The sequence below is a fragment of the Nannobrachium achirus genome, assembly GCF_963921795.1.
Source record: "Nannobrachium achirus genome assembly, chromosome: 2".
NCBI lineage: Eukaryota > Metazoa > Chordata > Actinopteri > Myctophiformes > Myctophidae > Nannobrachium > Nannobrachium achirus.
This window is the reverse complement of record NC_137811.1, coordinates 52,727,574-52,750,711: the sequence shown is the minus strand read 5'-3', so window position 1 is coordinate 52,750,711 and position 23,138 is coordinate 52,727,574. Positions and strand designations below refer to the sequence as shown.

Below are 23,138 nucleotides of genomic sequence, written 5' to 3'. Positions count from 1 at the left end.
CATAAAGGGGACACAGATACAGAGATCTCCATATATGGGCATTCTGACATCACTTCTGCTGACTCATTCTGACATCACTCCTGTACTTTGCACGTGTTGAATCTCTATATATGGAGATAACCGACGCATCTCACAAGCCATGGGCATAAATGGACACACGCAAACAGATGGTCAAAACAGATCCTATGACAACAGGTATAATGGGGTTTGCATTAAAGGGCGGGGCATTCATCCCCTATTTACATTGTTCCCGAGTTGGCCAGGGCGCCGACTAGACGCTCGGCCGCCCGAAGGGCGGCCGAGCTTCTAGTAATAATAATAACGATTAGCCTATTACTGTATTCTGATGGATATTTAGTTAATATGTGTTCTGGGATGATACTTTAGGCTATTAAAATAACTATACCTAATTCAGGTGGACGCCGTTAGCTTAGCAAGCTAACGTTAGCATAGCCTATATGTTCTATGCTAGTTAACTGTGGTGGGAAAAGTACTCAAAGTATCAATAGCCTACTGCAGAGGTCTTCAACAGGGGGTCCGGGACCCCTAGGGGGTCTTCAGAGTTACTACAGGGGGTCCTCCAAATCTTTGCGTGATCAAGTTTGATCACTTGAACCCTAGCATCCCTATTCTTAGTGGAACATTAGCCAAAAAATAGCAGATCTACAAGCTCACAACGCCGCAGCAGAGGTTTGGTGTAGTAGGCTACTGCAATATTAGGCCCACTCTGTTTCAAGTAAATAAGTATGTATTGGCATCAATATGTAGGCCTACTTAAAGTACCCAAAGTAAAAGTATGCATTATGCATAACCTAACCTTCTGGTTCAAGTTTCAACAATCTTTTGAAAATAGCAGATCTACAAGCTCACAATATGACAATATGACACATTGTGAGCTTGTAGATCAGCTATTTTTAAATGGCGGAAATGTATAACTGAAGTGGTTAATATAGGCTATGTTTTGTGATGACAATCAAAGAATAAAAGTAACTAGTAACTAGAGTTTTCTAATAATTGTAGTGGAGTAGAAGTACTGGAAATTCGAAATAGCCTACTCAAGTATAGTACAAATAGGCCTACCTCACAATTGTATTTACTTATTAGTACAGAAGTTCTACATTTACTTACTTATCACTGTTAACTGTGTTTGTTTGTTACCTAGGCTACTAGATGTGGGCTTGAAGATCTGGTAATCTCTTTATTTTTGATGTTTGCCCCATTAACGGAGTATACTGTAGGGTCGTCAGGGTTAATCTAATGTGGTTAATCTCTTCATAGGTTTTAGCTTCTATTTACACCCAACTGGCGTTTATGTGTTTTCTGGTTTGTGATAATGACTTGTACAAGTAATGTTATAGGTTCTGTGTCTTTCTCAAGCAAGGACACTTTGACACTGACCCAAAACAAACTGCGATTGTTATAGCTGTATGTAACAGGACCATGTGGGTCATAGGCCTATAGACATAGACATGTACTAAATTACCCTTACAGGTTGACTTTTAACATTCAAGATATTTTATTGTGTAGTTGGGCAAGATAGTTTATTCGCTGTTGTCGCCACTAAAGGCTTTAGTAATCGTAATCAACACTGAAGGTAAGAATATACAAAACTGTGATTGTCTTTCCAACAGAGTTGCACAAGACGCGTTTCCTTGGCTAGAGTATGACATAAACACAGGGAGTGCGTAGTGAAAAAGTCTGGACAGAGAATTGGGGGCAGAGCAATGCACGTGCTTGGACAGAGAAACAAGGACAGAGAGAGAGTGAAGAAGGAGAGAGAGTTATCCGTGTTCATACCAGGAGTGTGAATTTACTGGTGAGATTTCTTTTTCTTGTTGATGTCTAACACCTCTGCAAGGATTTATACACATTTTATTTTTTATTATTGAGGAGTTTAACATATTGCCATTAAAAAAATAAGGTAAGTCATTTTCATGATCATGCATATCTTCCTCCCCATATCACTTCATGTTTTACTCTTATTTTTTTATCAGCTGATCTATCAACAACTGAATGACGTGACAGAATCAATGACGTTGTTTTGAATTATGTTATACAAATTAAAATAAAGCCTGACAACACCTGTTGCATATGTTTCCCAGTGTTTACAAGAAAGTGTTGGCAGTAACTCAGCTTCCTTAACTTGCATCATGAAAAGTCATCAAAGTTCCAGCATTTACAAAGCAGAAAGACCATAAAATGGGGTTTGTTTTTAAGTGGAAAATACAGCTTCAAAATGAAGGGGAATGGCTTTGAATAATTATGCAATTTCATATGCAATTCATGAAAAGTGTTCTATTTTGTATCCTATTTTAAGAGAAAAACTAAAATAGTTCACAGTTGCCCTTGTCGAATTTGGAATTGGAAAACATAATTGCTGTTTGTGATAGTCACGTTTCAGCATAGATTAATGGTGAGAAAACAATTCTTTCTAGTCTAATCATCATTGAATCATTTAGGGCTACAGTGATATCTCTAGGATACAGCAGAACACTAAGTCTTTACAGTGTTTTCAATCATTCTATTTACTGTGTGGTGAAAAAAGACATCCAACAGATGCGAGGGCATAGGTCGACATGAGTGCATGGGATGCTACATGTGTGTGTGACCCTTATATATCTCGGGTCAACAGCAAACCATAAACTTGTCTCCTGTGGAGTTGTATCTCCCACTCCTGTGAACAGAACAGACTGTGATGGTGCCAGCTTGCTTTAGAATTAGAATTGCAGTATAGCCATACGGCACAATGCCTCCTTTTGGAATACATTTACGTTTCTGATGGCTTTAGAACACTGTGCAAGCTGGTTTCATCGTGAAAGGAAAGGGATGGCTCTCCAGGGGACTAGACTAGTGGAATTCTGTCTGTGCTAAATCACTGGAAGCCACCCGTGCTGCAGAACATGTAAAAGCCCATGCTCTTTTGTGTTTTTGTTCACTTCATCCATTAGATGGTACTGTATATTAAGCATAACTTAAGATCATATCTATTTTATGGTATGGCTCTAAAATATGTTCAATTGTGTGCTGGTTGCTTGATTGCAATGTCTATGATTTGCGGTTCTTGAGGTTCCAGAAGAGCTATTAAATGCTGTGAATATTGTGGTATGACAACTATTCTGCATTTAAAATGTGAAATCTGAAGCTGGGTATAGGGTCATATATGCAAGAGGTGAAAGTGTTGCTATTTATAATTCCTCCTCATCAACGGCAGGTATCATGTCTCAGTCTTTCTGTTGTTACTGTGATCACACATCCACACCCAAAATGGAGTTTACTAAGGGTTGGGAAATTGTGGCATTTTGGTTATTTTTCTTTGTTTTGATTATTTGATTGTCTAGGTTTTTTCAGTTATTATGTTGATTGTTCTTGTGTTACAGTGATTGTGTCCCTTTTGTGACCACAGTACAAGCAACTTGGGAAGCCCATTTTGTTTACCATCTATTTTTTACTTTTCTAATTGTGGTTCACCAAAGATGGTCTAATCTCCACTCTGTCTTTCTTTCTCCCCCACTGTCCCTCTCACACTTACCTGTTCCTTGTTCCTTCATTTGCTTTCCCTCTCACAATGTGTTCGTAGAGTGTTACTGTCAGCTTTTCCTGTGTTCTTGTTTGTCTTCTCTCTTTAAAGATTTCAACACCAGCATCATTGTTAGTCTGCTCAGAATGAGGACCCTGGCTCTCGGCCTGTTCTGCTTGCTGTGCTGTGATGCGGCCCGGCCAGACAAGCGACGCCCCAGACCCGACGTTACCCGGGCCCAAAATGAGTCCGCTATACCAACAAAGTTAGTGGGTATGTATTATGTAAACACTCTATCTATACTATAGCAATTATTGCTAGCAGAATATAGAGCTATTTGACACTGATTTTAACAATACAAACAAACAAATAACCACACAAAAACAACAAACCTACACCACCTTTATTAAATATTTATAGCAAATGTTCCCCCCAGAATAGGGATGCTAAGGTTCAATACTTGGCTCATGAACTGAGCTCTGATCTGAAATAAAATCGTAAAATCATAATGCTTTTACTGTGTCCCTGATCCCAGATGACCCCTGCAAAGGTGTCCCGCTAGACTTCGTCTTTGTCATCGACAGCTCTCGCAGCATCCGTCCCAATGACTATGAAAAGGTCAAGACCTTCATCGCTAACCTACTTCAGTTCCTGGAAATAGGTCCTGACGCGACACGGGTCGGCCTGCTGCAGTACGGTAGCGTTGTCCAAAACGAATTCTCCCTCAACACCTACACCACCAAGGCCGAGGTAGTGCAGGCCGTACAGAACATGGAACACATGGCCTCAGGAACCATGACCGGTCTGGCCATCCAGTACACCATGGAGACAGCCTTCACAGAGGAAGAGGGTGCACGGTCAGCACACCTCAATATCCCGCGTATCGCCATGATTGTGACGGATGGGCGGCCTCAGGACACGGTAGAGGAGGTTGCGGTTCAAGCAAGGCAGGCGGGCATCCAGATCTTTGCAATTGGAGTGGGCAGGGTGGATATGAACACCCTGAAAGCCATAGGGAGTGAGCCTCACTCTGAGCATGTGTACCTGGTAGCTAACTTCAGTCAGATTGAAACGCTGATCTCCGTGTTCCAGTCCAAACTGTGTGGAGGTGAGTGGGCTCTGCTCCTGTCCCCCCTCAGTGGAGATACAGCACATACGTTGAAATAGTGAGAATGGCTGATCCCTGCATTGTAGTAATGTTTGTGTGTGTGTTTGTGTGTGTGTGTGTGTTTGTGTGTGTGTGTGTGTGTGTGTGTGTGTGTGTGTGTGTGTGTGTGTGTGTGTGTGTGTGTGTGTGTGTGTGCCTGCGTGTGTGGGTGCGTGCGTGCGTGCGTACGTGGGCACTTACTTGCATTAGGTTCAGATATGTGTGAAGAGGTGGACCATCAATGCCAGCATATATGTGTGAGCACCCCAGCTTCCTACAGGTGCAAGTGTAGGAAAGGCTACACCCTCAACCCTGATGGCAAGACTTGTAAAGGTGAAGGAACTGCTTTTCTCTTGCAAAACCACGAGCATACATTTGTAACATATGTAAATAAAAGGTTCTTTCTTTATAGATGCCAGTGCTTTTCTGGCCTGCCATCTTTTGGTAAAACACACTGGAGCACTCCTCTCCCCAGCGCAGAGCATTGTGTTTCTGTGCACTGTACATGATATCTAAAATTCTCTGCAGCTCAAAAATGCTTTCTGCGGGCAATAATGCTTTTGAGTTTTAAAGGATACTACTTGTGTTTTTTGGTTTTTTTCACCAATGGAATCGATCATTGTCAAAACATAGCCAAGTAAAGCAACAACAATGAAACAATACTATGAAGACAAAACAGCTCTGCATTAAAGTAAATTGGGCATGGCTGCACCAAGCTAGATACTGTACCTTGCCACTGTAATATTCTTCCATTCCTCTTGTATCTGTCAAATTCCACCATGAATAATAATACATTATTGGTGCCTCTGTCATTGTTGTAGCTGAGGACCTGTGTGCTGTGGTGGACCATGGTTGTGCCCACATCTGTGCCAACCTGCCTGATGGTTATGAGTGTCGCTGTCGTCCAGGTTATCAACTCAACAAGGACCTGAAGACATGCAGTAGTAATAAAACCACTTCTTTTTATAATAATATCTATCTTCACTACCTCCTCTCCTCACATACTGTACAGTAATTTCCTTCCTTATTCACAGAACCCAACTCTTTTCCATTTATTTCATCCTGTCTGTATTTATGTGTAACTCAGTACAAAGTTAATCAAGGCATTAATGAAACACACTTAGACATACATTAAGAATTATGTATACACCTCCATTCTATTGTAGTGCAAGCAGTGGCCTCATAGATTAACTGGGACTTCAATCCCCGGGTCCAGTCCAAAGGACCCAAACATTTTGTGTCAAAGTGACATCTATCCGCCTACATTTGGAAAATGTACCCTCCTGTTCGTTTAGTGGATGTTAGCCAAGCCTAAAGTGGAGGAGATTTCCTTTAAGGAAGTGTGCTTTTTCAATCATCCTACCAGCTGTTGAAATGTGGTGTACTCTAGTATAATGCTATATCAAAACAGGTATGAGATCATTTGATGTTTGATCTTTCCCAGAGGAGTCTTTGGCTGCACCTCTTGATTATTGTATTAAAGAAAAATTATAAATGATTTTCTCATACTGACAATGTCCTTGGATATTGATTTCAGCAGAAAGGTCTGTGTCTAAAGAAAGAAAACATTCTGACTTAATTTTGGTCTCCTCTTTGGTAGTCTAATGATGTTTACTTTCAAGGAATTCAGGCTGCATTAGAGACTGCTTTTACCTACATCGATACATCATCATCATCGATAAAATCATGTTGGAATATTTGATGTTTTAAGATCAAATTGAATCTCTGTATTTGTAGTGTAAAACTGTAAAGAATCTTGAATAGATTATTGTGATCTGGGGAACCATGGCTCTGAGCATGACAATACTCAAGAACTGTGCGATGTGGAGGTGTCACAAATCTCTTTTAGCTCAGAAAACCATATTCCCTATTTACCATCATTCAATCAACATTCCTTTTAGAGTAAAATGTTTTCCATTTACTCAGTGGAAACATGGACACATTTTATGACACTGTTTTCTTCTTGTTTGGGCTTTGAGTTATTATTCTCTTTATGTAAAACAACAGAACTATGCTATTCTAGAATTTGCAGCATGATATGATCATGTTGCGTATGCTTATAACATATTTCTATCCACATGGATAATCCATGTCAATTGTCATCATGTAATCATGCTTTAACAACCACTTGAACCCCAGCAAGCTTAATCTGGGGGAACATTTGCCAAAAATAGCAGATCTGAGCTTGTAGATGGTCTATTTTTGGAGATAAAAGTACATGCATCTTCTATGCCTTTCTGATCTTTATTTCTGTGCCTTGACTAATTATTATAGAGATTGACCACTGTGCTGATGGCAAACATGGATGTGAACAGGAGTTTATGAACACAGAGGATTCCTGTGTGTGTAAATGTAGAGATGGTTACACACTAAGACCTGATGGGAAAACATGCCAGAGTAAGTATCATCTGTAGTTTTATTTACTAGAGGTTTTGAGTTATGTAACCTGACAAATGAGATACCCGTTTTGTAGAAACTGGCAGATGTTTTGGAAATTAGTTGATATAACATAACTGTCTTTTAGTCTGGTTGCATTTTATAAATCCTGTTATTAGAAAGACTGCAAAACAGTGTCACCACAACGCTGCAAAAAAGCAAAAACTATTTTTGCATTTTCTAAATAGTTTTCCAAATTATTATAGTTGATACAAGTCATTTTGACCATTCAAAACCTGTCCATGTCTCAAAAAGATGCATCCTAGAGTGTAATGCTATACATCCTATATATTTTGATTCACTGCAGAGATTGACCACTGTGCTGATGGTAACCATGGATGCGAACAGGAGTTTATGAACACAGAAGACTTGTGTGTGTGTAAATGTAGAGATGGTTACACACTCAAACCTGATGGAAAAACATGCAAAAGTAAGTCTTACCTGATGTTTACTAGTGTCTATGTTTCAAGGTACTATTGCCTAGTATGTTAATGTCTGACAGATAATTAGTACACTGGGTTGATCACATTAAAAACAACATCATCAAAAAATAAACATGTAAATTATTAATTTACAACACAATCTGTGTTGTAATTAATCATAGTGTCCCTATTCAGTGACTAACATTTGGCAAAAATAGCCAATCTACAAGAGATGTGGTGTAGACGGTAGAGGGAAATACTAGAGGATCTTGTGAGCCCCAAACTAAGTATAAAGGGTTTAAGATGTTAATATGCTGGTAGTCATTGTACAAGTACTTAAACATTTATTTTATCCTCCTGTGGCCGTAGCAATACAATAAGCATGTAACAACTTAGTTATGGGGGATTTCATATCAATGTAAGTATTATTCCATACTGTACAATGCACACTACAATACAGTATTGTATAATGATATCCCAGTCTTGAACAAAGATATACCATAATATACGTTGCTTACTAATCTCGTCATCTCAGTTCTGATGAATGTGATTCACTGCAGAGATCGACCACTGCGCTGATGGTAACCATGGCTGTGAACAAGAGTTTATGAACACAGAGGACTCCTGTGTGTGTAAATGTAGAAAGGGCTACACACTAAGACCTGATGGGAAAACATGCAAAAGTAAGTCTCACTCATTTAGTTTTTTAGGTCAAACATTTATTCCACTGCTCTGTGTGTGTGGTCTGCCAGCCAAGGAGTGTGTGTGCAAGGTTTGGCATGGATAGGGCAACGGTGGCGGAGATAGGAGTAGGGGCAAATGTGTGACGTGACGTGACAGACAGACTTACTGACAGACAGACAGCCGGTGGAGCTTTAAGAAGCTTTGAACAGTGTCTATAAATTGTACAATGACTTTAACCTGTTTCCACAGAATACGAAAGATCCTGCATAACGGGATTGTTTAGTAAGATGTAACTGATAATATTAGACTGTGCAATCAAACATATCTGCAATGCATCACCTTTTTAGTTTCCCTCCTTGTCAACCTTCTACAAATTCTTCCCCCCAATTGTTCTGACTGATGTTTCATTGCAGAGGTTGACCACTGTGCAGATGGCAAACATGGATGTGAGCAGGAGTACATCAACACAAACAACTCATGTGTGTGTAGATGTAGAGAAGGCTACACACTCAGACCGGATGGGAAAACATGCCAGAGTAAGTCCAAGCTCATCATAATCATAAATGTATATGTGGATATTTAAACACAGAATTCTTTGATCAAATACCACAGAGAAGATATTTTTATTCTTTAGAGATAGAAACATGATGCTTTGCTAGCAGTGTTTTGTGGTTTAATAATTGTAAAATAATGTAACAGTAATGATAGACAGATTGTTTCTCTTAGTGTTACTTTATTGCTTACATTGGATTAGTAAAGTGAAAGGTTAATTTTAACCTACTATCTCAATAACCATTTGTAAACTAATGTAAATGTAATGTGCAGTAGGTGCAACAAAGCAGTGTCAGGAATTGATGGTGCAGATATCTTAGAACAACCACTGGAACTGGTTTATCTTATAGCAATAAGCTTATTTGTATTCACTAAGCAATTTGGACTGTGAAAGCTTTAAGTCTCTTGTCAGAGATGTTTATAATAATAATAATAATAATGTTTATATAACTGTGTGCTTACCCATACAGTATGGGTATTTCTGTTACATAACTCTGAATGAATGGGATGTTATTAATTGTTGGGAGTATTTCATAGTTTTTCCCTCAATACCGGATTTAATGAACATTCTGTGATCATGTTCATCATGATGAGGCATCAAGGTCTGCAGATAGTAATATTGTTTTGTGTAACATCTATGCCCTTTACTGTTTAATAACACTGCTTGAGAAATTGTACCTTCATTTAAAAAATGAAATGAAATTCATATTACTGGGAGCAAGATGGGAATACACATTTCCATTATTATAGAGAAGAGGTATAGATTTTGTACACAACTCCTACCTCGGAATGCAAATATTAGCAAACAGTTGTGTTTGAACTACTGGTACATGTTATTAAATGAAAATCTCTCTGACAGAGACAGATTGTGGGGATGGAGTCATGGATCTGGTCTTTGTGATCGATGGTTCCAAAAGCCTGGGCACGGACAACTTTGAGTTGGTCAAGAAGTTTGTCAATGGTATCGTGGACTCTCTGGATATATCCACAACTGGCACACATATTGGACTGCTCCAGTACTCCACCAAAGTCCGTACTGAGTTCACCCTGGGCCAGTACATGACAGCTCAGGATATCAAACAGGCTGTGACCCGTATGCAGTACATGGGCAGAGGTTCCATGACTGGATCAGCTCTACGTCACATGTTTGAGTACAGCTTTTCAACAAAGGAAGGTGCCAGGGCAAAGCTCCCACACGTGTGCATTGTGTTCACTGATGGAAGATCCCAGGATGATGTTTCAGAATGGGCTACCAAGGCAAAAAAAGCTGGTACAGTACAGTTGATTCTTTTCATACGATAATATAGGCTATATCTTACATCTGTACAGTACATGCTGTGTTATTACCAATCACAGAAAGGCAATGCTCATATAGAAAAAGATTCTTAAATATTTGTCAGAGGATTATGTGTAGAATAAATTACTGTTATAATTCTTTCGATTGCTAAAATCTCACAATAATTTCTATCAATTTCACTTATCGTTTTGTGACATCTTATTTATGTAACTTGCAGGAGTCACAATGTATGCCCTTGGTGTTGGCAAAGCTATTGAAGAGGAGCTGAGGGAAATTGCTTCTGAGCCTGATGAAAAGCACCTGTATTATACTGAAGATTTTGAGAAAATGGGAGAAATTACAAACAAGTTGAAGTCAGTGATATGTAAAGGTACTTTAACCTGAATGACGGAAACAAACTAAACATTCAGTTAAATACCTACAATGTAAATAGATTAATGAACTCTAATTAACAAATATATAATACAACAAATAATCCAATCACATCTTAAACACTATTTATCTCTGTTTACATTCCATTTGTTACTTTCACTGATGCCCTAAAACAAACACAGAAACATCACTGCTCTTCAGATTTATTCTTTCCTATGCCCTGCATGTCAGCAAAGGTTTCTTGATGTACCGGTAAGTACTTTCAGCCATGTAGAGATATGTGTCAAGTGTCATCTGTTTTCCAGAGTATGTTATTGCAAAAAGGGTTTTACCACACAAACAATAATTATTTAAAATGTGTTCAAGTGATCTTATTTATTTACTGTCAATAAAATAGAATATGTTTGGCTTTGCTCAAACAAAGTGACATCAGAATATTATTATTAGAACTGTGTGCGCTGCTCCTTGATGTTAAATCCTGCAGGACAATTTGTCACTGAAATATACAAGTATCTTTCCTCCACAATAGTGGTGCGTCTCTGCCCTCTACTGTCTCAAAAGTGCAGTGCAGTGACTAGATCATAACATTGCAGATTAATTAACCTGGCTATACCATACCTATATGAATGTTATATGAAATGATGCTAGTGTCCAATGGTCACTATTCCAGATCAGTGCGTAGACTTCATCTCAATCATGATTAATATTGTATCTGTTAATGAGCCTTTTAGGAAGGTGTGGCGGGAAAACACTTGATTTGTCCACTGATTCATTCTCTCCCTACAGACAAGCCATCTGATAAGGATATGTGCCAGTGTGAGACTCTGATAACATTCCAGAACCAGGTGACAGAGAAGCTGAAGACACTGACCCAAAACAATATCCTTTTAAGATATATATTTCTTTGAGAGAATGGCTTTTGAAGGGGAAACTGTCAACCGTTCATAACGTTTTATTCAAGATTTTTATTATTCCAAAGTCCTTGGACAGAATCTAATGTTACTCAAACATCATCTTTAATGTCTCACAATAAAATCCTCAGTGTTAATGTATCAACTCAAGTGTACAAATGTACACTTTCAGAGTCAAATTAGCTTAACACTGGATTTATCTGGATGTATTAAGTCATGGAATGTCTGTTTGTGATTGATACTGTAGTAGGCTTGCAACATAAATTGTCAACCATTTTTAAACCAAATCTATTTTTATCTATCTACAAGTTCATTGTGAGCTTGTTGATCAGCTATCATTGTACAATGAAGTATAAAATTGGGCTTAATTGATCAGACTCCTCGACTTAGTCAATTATGAAAAATCTATTTGAATTTTTTCTTATAAAAAAGATAGAATAATCACTTGTTGTGACTTGCAGCCTTTCTTGTAGTATACAGTATATTCTAATACTTTCTTTAACATGTGCACTTGAAGCTATGACAAAGAAGTTGGAGACCCTTGAGAATCAAGTCGTACATACGTAAGTGAAGGTTTGCTCCCTTCTCCTCTACCTGACGGTACAGCATAACATTCTACGCATTCTTTAAAGCTGCAACCCCTAAGTTTCATGTCCTACCCAGGATTTGAACCCGGGTCTCCCGTGTGGCAAAACCTCTACCACTATGACCCCACCAAGACGGCATACCTGCTTGTTCCGTTCCGGATATATGAGTGTAGTAGGGATAGGGAGACCAGACCAACTCTAAACACTGCAGAAGTACTAGTTATATTGTTTAACATACTCTAGCTAGCATACAGATTGGTCCAAATGATGTTTTATTCTTTAGAATAAGTTCCAGATTGCAGCATTAATCCATCCCAAAAAGCTACACTGAAAAATATGCTAAAATCGTCTCTGAGCTACAAATGGATACATTCACACAGAGGATTTGACTGTGTATGCATTCTGCTGGAATTACAATGTATATTGTATACAAGCTTTTTGTATGAAATTATGTTTATGAATAGAAAAGAGGAACATTTATATGTCAGGAAACTGCAACTTAAAGATTTAAACACAATCTTGCTTTCAAATGTAATTAATATTTAACAACACTGTACATTGAAAACAAAAATAAAACATTCATGCCAATTTGTGATTTTTGTTATTTTCCATTTTCAAGATCCAAGATTTAATGAGCCTAAATTGGATATGGTGCCTTTACATTGTACCAAAAATAACAAAAAACAAACAAAACAGAAAAGCGCACTTTGAAGGTATGAATGGATCCTACTTCTAACAAACACACACACACACACACACACACACACACACAGTAGTGTGTGTGCACACGCGCGCGTATACACACACACACACACACACTGTACGTATACTGCGTATATATATAAATTATGTATGTATACTGTATGTATGTGTCCATATGTTTACGTGTAGCCTACCATCATCAGTTGTGACTCTGTAGAAGGCCCTTAGGACCTTGGTTGGTCCCCATGCCAAACGTCTTCAGTCAGTGGCGTGAGATGAAAGTTGTGCCATTTTCATGATGTGACCGTTGTGCTCATCCTAATATAGAGGGCCTCTTTCACGTGAACACTGAGGAATCTGGGGCTACTGACTGTCTCCACACACGCACGCACGCGCGCACACACACACACACACACACACACACACACACACACACACACACACACACACACACACACACACACACACACACACACATACACACATACAGCAGACCCACTAATGTAACTGATGTGGTCCAGCAGCCTCTCTCCTCTCTTCCTGTTGTCAGCTCCTTGGTCTTTCCAATGATGAGAGACAAGTTGTTCACCTAGCATCATTGTGTCAGGTTGTTGGAGAGTTGTGGCTATGGTATGGTGTAGTTTACTGTTTTGCCAGTAAGTTAATTGGTGAGGGTCCATGGTGATCATCATTGCAGGTTAACAAAAATATCTCAGAGATATTATGTAGGCCTATCTCTGAATCTTGGATGTTGACTAAATTAATCAGGTACACAAAAGAACCGAGGCAAGTCATTGACAGTCTTGCATTGCAATGAGAACTAAAACTGATACAAAGGTTATTAGAGGGTCACTTGAGGGACAAATATTTGTTTATAGTCCTAACTGTGCCATTAAATATTTGCACATCTCCAGAGACCAGCTACAGTATGAAACAATATGCTACCAGTAAGTCAATATGCACTTTTGTTAATCTTTAAACAACTTCTGGTGACGTTTACGGAATTCCCTAGCAGGAATCAGTTTTAGCCTGCAAGTGTATAATGATTTCATTAACTTACCTGTCATACATTATTACAAGAGCAAACAGTTGTGTTATTGCGAAACATTGCCACGAGGTGGTGCACTGCTCCAAGTGGAAAAAGTACCCACATGTTTTACTTGAGTTCTACTACTACTATACTGCAGTGTAGAAGTCCAGATTTCAGAATTTACTTGAGTGAATGAAAAATGAAAATTGAAAATTGCTTTCCACCACTGATAGGGGAGGGGAGGAGGGGAAAAAGCACATGCCTCATCAAACATTGTGGGAGATCCTCTCAAGAGGTGGGGACTGCTTTGTAGGGACCTCCTCCTCAATGTGGACAGAGTTTAAGTGTGCGTGTGGGGGAGGCAGTCGGGAGATACTCTGCATCTGAACCCGTGCTATTTAACTGTTGTTGTTGCTCGCAACAGACAGCGTTGTCCAGGGCAGGAGGGTCAGCAGGACATGCATAGACACACTGACCAGGGGATATAATAATGGTGTCCAGCTATTCTTAGGAACCGACGAGCTGTCCATGCTTTCACGACCAGCCGTTCTCCGTCTGTGTTAAACAAGAGAGAGCCATTGGGGCACTTTGTTCACTGCCTGTATTAATCTCACAGTTTGCCATCCAGCCCTATCTTTATAAGAAGTCCGCTGCTCTTTAAACATGGGTTGCTCCTCGTCCAGCTCGCAGACTGTTGATCAGGAGAAAAGACCTGGTACTAAACCAGAGGAGAGCAATGGAGATGCATGTAAGTACTTGACACGAGATGTTAAATATTATATAGTATGTGTTGGGATGTCTCTCTGTTAGTGTTTATACTTGGAGTAACGGTGGACATGGTGCGTGTGAAAAATTTTTGTTCCAAAAGTCATCTCCTTCATTTAAAAGTTGTTGTTGTGGGGGGTGTGACTGCTTTTGCTGTTGCCCCCGGACCGGCCGGCCTGGCGTTCTGGTACATCGTGTGCTTTCTCACTGCCACTCTGGTGGACATAATACTCCCTGTAACACGCTGCTGTTTCACTGTTATTTTCCTCACTATTTCAGTAGTTGTTTGACATTCGTTCTCTGTCACAGATTTTAACCTAATGTCCATAATGTTATTGTTATTGTTTATGCAAAGAAGAGTAAACTCCTGAAAAGGTAATGACTTGTTCCTAATCCATCCTCTCAGCACTACATAACAAAAAAATGTGTATTTGGACACCAAAACACAGGACCTGCTTGCCTGCAACCCCTGTCAGTTGAGCCTCATATGAAATAGTATATGGACACGTGTCGGCGCTTGGCTACCCTGCCTAAAGGCAATAGTTCTGACCAAACCGGTTTGCTGTGATTCAAGGAAGTGCTCCTGTGTGTTAACTTTGACTTCAACAGATAATCTGATGCAATTCCCCCTAAAGTTACCCATAATATTTCCCAAAAGTTGTTTATAATATATCCTTTTTCAAGTAGCGTGTGTGCAATGTGAATTTAATGCTGTAGATCCAAGTAGACCTCATTAAAAGGTGATCAACAAAAATTGGTAGAAGTGGGTAAGACCCACGTCCCCAATGCCTTGTTCCCTATGTGTTCATTATTGACCACAACAACAACAACACAAAATGATTTACAACTGTCTCAGACAATGGAGGAGGGTCATGCAAAGTTGGCAGAGGGAGGGGGGGGGGGGCAAGATTGGTGACCTCTTGGAGAGAGCCCACATCTCCTGCATGTTCACTACATGCAGTAGTGCAGCAATGCCTGTGTCTTTCACTATTGCATGTGTGTGTCAGTCATGTTCTACATAAGAGACAGCAGTGTCATTGCCTTGTTTGTGTTTTGCATGTGGGCCCTGTGTGCTAAGCCAGTATAGCGTCCCACAGAGATGCCTGACATAGGACATGATTGTTCATTCATGAGTCAGCCATGCTGCCACACGGCTTCTTCATGCCAGGCACAGCTGAGAGGGATTATGCAATTGCGTCAATATACATACACTGTATGTGTGTGTGTACAGACACTGTATGTGCTGTGCCCACTGACATTAAACTGAATGTATGCTCCATCACACAACGGTGTCCTTTGCCGCCAAGAACTTGATCAAAGTTTAGTTTGTCACTGATGTAAACTTGCATGACAGTTCTCAGAGAGCTATATCTAATGTTCTAGACTTGCAACTGGAGCATTTTTCCGTGTCAAATATATGAAACTTTGTAAAATGTAATTTGGTGTATCATGGGCATTGTGTTGCGGAAACACAATGCCCATGATACACTAAATTACATTTTACAAAGACAGGCAGCCGGCAACGGTTACCTGGAGAATACGTGACACTAGAAGACTTTATTGTACATGTCACCCTGCCAGCCATTCCCAGTCCTGGCTCCCCAGCCCCCCTCTTACTGCCCTTGGCCTGGCTCCCATCCCCCTGCCAGCCATGACGCTGTTTTGTCTGGGCTTTCAGTCATCGTTGGCTGCTAAACCGTGTTGACAAGCGAGTCATCCATGCTAATAGTCTCTCTCGCCCTCTCGCTTATCATTTTCAGTGACAGAGGAGAAGGATGGCAAAGGTGAAGTATTGCCTGAAAAACGGCGACAGACAGGAAATTCCAGAAATCTCTTCAAAGAGAGCGTGTTTAAAAACATAAAACCTTTATATGCGTCGTGTCTGGTTGTGAAGACCCCTGTGAACAGAATAGAATGTGTGAACACAGAAAAATAAGTTGCTGTGAGAAATCTCTGCAAGTCAAATATTTTTCCAGCCCAACAGTTTGGTGTTTGTCTCTTTACAGGGCCACAGGAGAGTAATGTAACTTGATCCAGATGTGCCCTGTTGGATGCACACCCCAACCCCTCAACCCCACCCTCTACTATTCTTCACCTCCCCAAAAGTTACACCAAACCGGCATTTTTGTCTTTCCCCTTAAGCCTTTAAAAGTACCTAACAAAATGAGACACAAACCTTGTGGAGCTAAAGCAACACGTTTTCTTATTCAAATCTTAGGTCACCATCAACCCTACACACTACACAGCTTCCCTCAAACTTCGGGCTGTTGAAGCAAGGTTCCTGTGTGCCTAATGACTTCACTTGTTGTTGTTTTAGTCCTCCGTTCATTGGCTCATTTTTGTGTGGTGTGCCAGCCCGTCACATTCCCTTCCACTCATCACTCCCTGTCCTTTTTATAGGTTCCGACAGTCAAATAAAATCAGGAAGCTGCAGCGTCCGAACCATCCAACTGTTTAGCTAATTGGATCATTCTGGTTTGTGTCATACTGTTGGGAACAATGCTGCTCAATGTTGTGTTTGTGTGAGTTAGCTGTGAAACTTGTGAATTAGATGCTGAACAAGTGATCTAATATGTTGTCTTTAGTCACCATATGTGGGTGATATACATATGTAGGTGATATAATATCAGTAAGCGTTAGTTGACATTTTAGTTGATGTTACTTTCCAGTCTATTGTTTCTCTTTAACTGTAGTTTCATACCCAAGGGCTGATGGTGTTCACAGCTCACACCCATTACAACAACTGTATTGAAATATGAGTACATTTTGAAAAATGTTCAGTTTTCTATTAGCTAGAAGAAGACACATTGTGTGTTTTGAATCATTCCTGTGTGCCTTCTTTTCCTCTGGACCTTAGGCAAATACAGGTTTCAATAAAGTTCTTTTCAGCAACAGAAATGAAAGGATGGCATTCTAAGCAGCAAAATGTCCCTTGTACTTTATCGTTTGTGTTTGTTCTGTTGATTCAAGTACAATTTTAAAGACCCTGATTAATTTATCTGTTAAAACGAAATGTTTTCACTGCCACATGAAGGAAGAAGAAATTGACTGTAAAGTTTATGACCTACTGTATAATATTTCACTTTGAGTTTGTAATGGAAAATGAATACATTTTCAGGGGATTTGTGTCCAGCTGAACTCTGGTATGCTGACATTTGTTTAAGGGTTTGTGTTCTCCAAAGCTGTGCTTCATGAATGCTTATGTAGATGATATACAGATGATATGTATTATGCTGTCTGGGGTAGCATGACTTGAGTGTTGGAAAGAGAATGGGCCATCATTTCTCATGTATGTTGATTGAACTGTTGTCATGGCATATTTGGTCATATATTAACAACACTTAACTCATGCATTACCCATTAAGGGTGTTTCAGACCCCCCACCAGGTGTTTGCAGTTAAGTTGTGCATGTTCTGTTGCTATGTAGTCTGACCATGCTACAGATTAACAGACCGTTGATGTTGAAAAAGATCATTACTTGATGAGGTTAATTTTCCTCCTGCTGGTGTCTAAATAACATTTTTGTCCTGTTGTCTCAGGGGTCAAGCAGATGTCTGTCTTTCCACATACAGGTCATCATTAATTAACGTTTCCTTACCTTTGTCCATATCATTACAGTGGTTAGAAATGGCAATGGCTTCATCGCAGAAGACACAGAAACCATTGCGGACCAGATGCAGCTGCCCGTGCAGAGTGCCTTACCAGATGACCTTCAGCCGGGGGCTACTGATGAGTCGGAGGCCGTGCTGATAGCCCTGGAGGCCCAGGAAGATCTGGGATCTGGAGAGGACCTCCTGGCTGAACCAGAAGCACAACCAGAGGCAGCCCCAGTACATGATGTGGCTGCAGAAGCAGTCGTAGAAGCGGTGGCAGAGGAGGCCGCTGCAGCAGAAACTGTAGTCGCTGAGACCACTCCTGAAGTTGAGGCTGCGGTAGAGGCCTCCGCAGAGCCTGCCCCAGAGGACCTTGCAGCCCCAGCAGAAGCTGTCGTAGAAGCAGAAGCAGTGGTAGAAGCAGAAGCAGTGGTCGAAGCAGTGGTAGAAGCAGAAGCAGTGGTCGAAGCAGTGGTAGAAGCAGAAGCAGTGGTAGAAGCAGTGGCATCAACGGAGGAGGACACTGCAGTAGAAAGTGTAGTCGCTGAGGCCACTCCTGAAGTCGAGGCCCCTGTTGAGGTTGCAGCAGTGGAGACGGCACCTGTAGAAGAGGCAGTTCCAGTTGAAGCTGCAGAAGTAGCTCCAGTTGAAGCTGCAGAAGTAGCTCCAGTTGAAGCTGCAGCACCAGCAGAGGTAATAGACCCTGAGATCGCTGCTGCTACCGTTCCAGAGATTCCAGTTGTAGAAGAGCCTGCTGTTGAGGAAACCAAAGAAATCCTGGAAGAGCCTGCTCCAGCAGTAGAAGAAGCAGCTGCTGTGGAGCCTGCAGGTATGAAAGCACAAGAGCAATCTTTATTGTTGTCAGATCTGCAATCTTAATTTAACTTTCATTGTGTAAAAACAAGTACATGTGTCTGGGCCCATTTTGACACTTTTTGACACAAAAAACAAAGAAGCAACAATGCTAGCTCTATCCTTTAATTTCCCTCTGAGATTTATAAAGAAACCATTCTTGGTTATTATGCTGTATGTAGTTACTGTATATTTTCTATACATTAAAGCCTGCACAAACCAGTAAGGGTTAAACTAAAATCTTATAATATAATAGTGAATGACAGCTGCCTTTGTATGACATGAATATGCCTCCTCCTGAGCATTTATGATGGGTGTCAAAGCTCATTGATTCACCCCATGAATGGTTGATTATCTAAAAAGCATATCTAGCTGACATTAAGTAGACCTTGCACTACTTTTCAAGCTGTGTAATGAACCACAAGGGAGAATAATAAAAGAGAAGGGGGGGGGGTAGTTGGCTACCTCTGCCACAGCCTGAAATAGCTGAAACATCAAACATGTATACCAAACTTTCACTAGATATGATAAGGAGATGCTGGGCATGCAGAAACAAGCAGTGACAGTAAAAGGTAAAGAGACTGCACAGTGAGCCTGAAATGTGCAAATAGACCACGTTAAATCATGAGTAAACATTGAAATTGAGTAAACACACAAATCATCTTCCTGCTTTTGAGCTGGTTAATGTAAGAGCCATGGGCACTCACTACCAGTGTCACAGGGTAGTGGTGAAGATCTAAGAACAATAAAATCTGCACACAGGTTAGAAATGTTCCGCTGTGTTTTATTGAGCTCTCAACAACTTTTGTATCAACAGATCTTCATCAGAAATTGTTAGGGTAAGAAAATTCCTCATGAAGATCTGTTGATCGAGCACAAGCACAATAAAACGCAGCGTAGGATTTCTAACCAGTGTGCAGACCTTTTTTTCTCTTTTAACTGAAGTGGGTGTGCGTGCACCATCTTCTCTTGCGTAGTGGTGAAGATCTCCCAGTGAACCATTTAAACTGTTCCTATAATGAACAAACTTGAACAGACATCTCTCTCAAAGTGGTCCTGTGTTTGGTTCAAGCTGACGGAATTAACAGGGTGGACATTGTTGGCCCAGGATGTCAAACAGATAATTCACTGTGAGGAACAATGAAAGCAGCCACACAGACACACATGCACTCTCACTGAGGACTGCGGTCTTTGCTTGAGTCTTTGCTCGGGTTATGGGCAGAGCTTTTGGCCAACACAACAGCTCTAGTCTCACTTATTGTGTTCTGTTGTCAGGAGCGGCCTAGATAATAATTATGCCCTGTTGCTTCAAATGGCTTAAGACAATGTAATGCTACTCACACCACATGCTTAGCTGGTCTCCAGATGCAATGCATGCAAACAGTACATGTTGGCCAAAGGGCATTTCGGTGAAATCAGTGGAAAAAAGAGTGCAGTAAAAACAGATTTGTACAATTCTAATCAAATGAGCCATAATGCAGTATATCACCAGTAGTTTATTTGATTTCTTTTGTTGATAGCTTTATTATCTCAGTCAAAACATAATGGTGCCTTATATTCACCGCCCTGGAAGCCGTTCCAATGTTTCCATAGGTAAATGTGTCAAACATAGTAGTATTTACCATAGGAAGTGTGTCAAAGATAGTGCTGTACAGCTGTAGTTGTATTTTCCAGTGCTTGTGGATTGTTCATTCTGCCTTTTTAGATTGCACATTTCAAGGAAACCCTGCATTAGACAAAGTTAACTAGCCAAAGATTTAACAGTTCATTTTAACAAGAATGTAGTCTTCTGTATCAATTGGATGCACTAGTCTGTGCGGTGTTTGCTGTGTTTTGTTCCATTGACACTACTATGTAGAGCAAGGCTGCAGAGAAATCTCACCGGTAGTAAACTCATTAAACTTTGATTTTGTATTTATTTATACAGTATATTTATGATTCCGGTGATGCTACAACTGTGTGGAACCCTAGTCTTCGCACTGGAAGAACATACTGTACTTTTGGGGGCAGAGAGGCCCCGGCCCTCCAGGCTGCACGTGTAGAACGCTGCATGGTCTCATCCGGGAGAGACATTACATAACTGAGACTGCCTTCTCTCCCTCACACTCTCTGGCAGCAATATGTGGTTTACAGGGCACGCCCTAGATGCTATATAGCCAGGTTTGTAAAGGTGTATGTGTGTGCATGGGTGTGTGTCTTTTGAGACACGCTACTAGAGAGTTATGGCTATTCATTGGTAAACCGGCCCTGCAGAACAAGATGTCCTGACATTTAAGAAGGAATGTCATCTCTTGACATCGCTTTGGGGGGGGGGGGGGTGATATTACATGTATATACAGTATATCAATTTACATCTATAATCTATTTTCTTTTACTTTAGTATAAGCATATATGGATAAATAGAATGTCACACGTTGTTTTACAAGTGGATAGAATGGTCACACTGGTAACTAGCATGTCACATATTGTATTAATTTGTGACTGATATGCACTGATTTCCTGTGTGCGTTCGCAGATGCCCCTCAGGAAACAGCAGATAGTGAGAATGCCAAAAAGGAGGACTAGGAAGCCCCATGAAGAGGGAGGATCTCCTGGTGAGAACAAAGCCATGAACTGTTAACCTGGTCTGGAATGATCATTCATCATACTCACTCGTCGACTGGTGGAGCACATTGGCCTCGTTTCGTTGTCACAGACGCCCAATTAAGCCTCAAAAGTACATTATCACATAAATGCCCCTCCCCCACCCCCAAGTAGTTGCTTACTTGTTTTCATGTTTGGAGAAATTCACACATTTTCATATTGTGATAAACTACATGTGAAATTAATTAACGAGGAACCAAACAGAGTTGTTTAATGAATGTTGCAATTGTGTTTCAAATGTTCCAGGACTGTTCTTTTACACTGTTCTTAATCGTTTCTTTAACTGGTCAGGTGTATGGGGGAATTTGTGAACGTTTTATTTTGTGTCTGTCGGGGGAGTTCCATCAGACTGTTGAATAAACCCAAAGATCAAAGAAGTGTAAACATTTCTGGGAAACTATAGCATAAAGCAACAAAAGAAGCTAGTTACTGTCAATATATACACCTATTTACCATTAATGTTGGTGTTATTCAACGTTGTGCCTTAATATGTGTTCATTCAGGAGAGCTCATGTTGTCTGGAGCCACATACGTACCTGTACACGCTATGAAATGCATAGTTCAGGTGACCAGGTTTGCACAGAGTGAATTCATTACTATTTAAGTGTTGGTACTACTTCTTGAGGAATACAAAGCCAAATAATGTCAGCTGTGAATGAAATCAGATGAAGAGTTGTAGCTTCAAGTAATTCCCAGCTGTGTAGCTGAAGAAGACGTTGGCTACATTTACATTGCCAGCAAATACCTGCTTTGCTTGTTGGATTTCTTGTAGTTTTTCTATGTTGAAAGAAATTATTTTTTTTCCACATGAATGAACATTTTAGACTTGAGCATGCAGTGTACATTCTGTCATAATCCCATGTTTTTATTTGCTTGCTTTGTTTTACACATGGCATTAAATTAAAACCCTTCTAATGTTGAATTCAATGAGGTTCTTTTAACCAATAGAATGACAATACTAAGGGTTCAGTAATGGATATGCAGTGTACATTAAATTGTTAATAACATCTATAGTGCATGGATGTTTTTTCTTTTTCTTCTATTTTCCATATTATCTTGTTTGCTTGAAATATTTCACTACATTAAAGGATTGTGAAAAAGTTAACTTTGTGAGTTGTCTCGCATAGCCAGACTTTCAGAGAGCTCCGCCTACTGATAGTTTCTTAGGCGGAGCTATTGAAACATCTGGCTATGCAAGACTAAGTAAATGTAAATCATCTCTGAATAAGGTAATGTTGGAACTTTGATACATTGCTCCAGGGTTATTTATTGACATACCTATTCCACTGGGATATAGCTGGCAGATCTACACAATATCGTATTCTGTATTACAACAGGAGTTTCATAGTGTTGACTCAAATGTATTACAGAGCCTGGGATTTTGCCACTTAATTTTATATGCAGTTTAGAATTAGTTCAAGTGCATTACATGCATCATGCACTGAACATTAACAGATCATTTTTGCAATTGGTTTCACATAGGCTACTCTGTTACAAGACTGTAAAAGTCCTATAAAATAACTCTGTTCTATATCATGTGATGCAAGTTGTTGGGATCAAATGTTTGATGTCTGTAATCTCTTTATATCTATGCAAGGCCTTGAAAGTGGCCGTTGTGTAATATATTC

At 40.1% G+C, this 23,138-nt stretch overlaps 2 protein-coding genes across 2 annotated transcripts; both read left to right on the top strand.

The window, feature by feature from the left end:
* Nucleotides 1-1,729: 1,729 nt before the first annotated feature.
* LOC308298896 (matrilin-2-like) lies at nucleotides 1,730-13,220 on the top strand (the record flags this gene model as incomplete). Its single annotated transcript, XM_080742590.1, has 13 exons — nucleotides 1,730-1,816; nucleotides 3,629-3,790; nucleotides 4,053-4,625; nucleotides 4,875-4,997; nucleotides 5,486-5,608; nucleotides 6,939-7,061; nucleotides 8,083-8,205; nucleotides 8,620-8,742; nucleotides 9,618-10,028; nucleotides 10,273-10,425; nucleotides 11,214-11,306; nucleotides 11,850-11,901; nucleotides 13,178-13,220. The coding sequence occupies exons 2-13, from the start codon at nucleotides 3,664-3,666 to the stop codon at nucleotides 13,218-13,220; spliced, it is 2,067 nt and encodes a 688-aa protein (XP_080598716.1). The 5' UTR covers nucleotides 1,730-1,816; nucleotides 3,629-3,663.
* Nucleotides 13,221-14,100: 880 nt separating this feature from the next.
* Nucleotides 14,101-23,138, top strand: LOC308307537 (uncharacterized protein). The gene is made up of 3 exons (XM_080752803.1): nucleotides 14,101-14,405; nucleotides 18,041-18,844; nucleotides 21,383-23,138. Exons 1-3 carry the CDS (start codon nucleotides 14,321-14,323, stop codon nucleotides 21,430-21,432), a joined length of 939 nt encoding a protein of 312 aa, XP_080608929.1. The 5' UTR covers nucleotides 14,101-14,320; the 3' UTR covers nucleotides 21,433-23,138.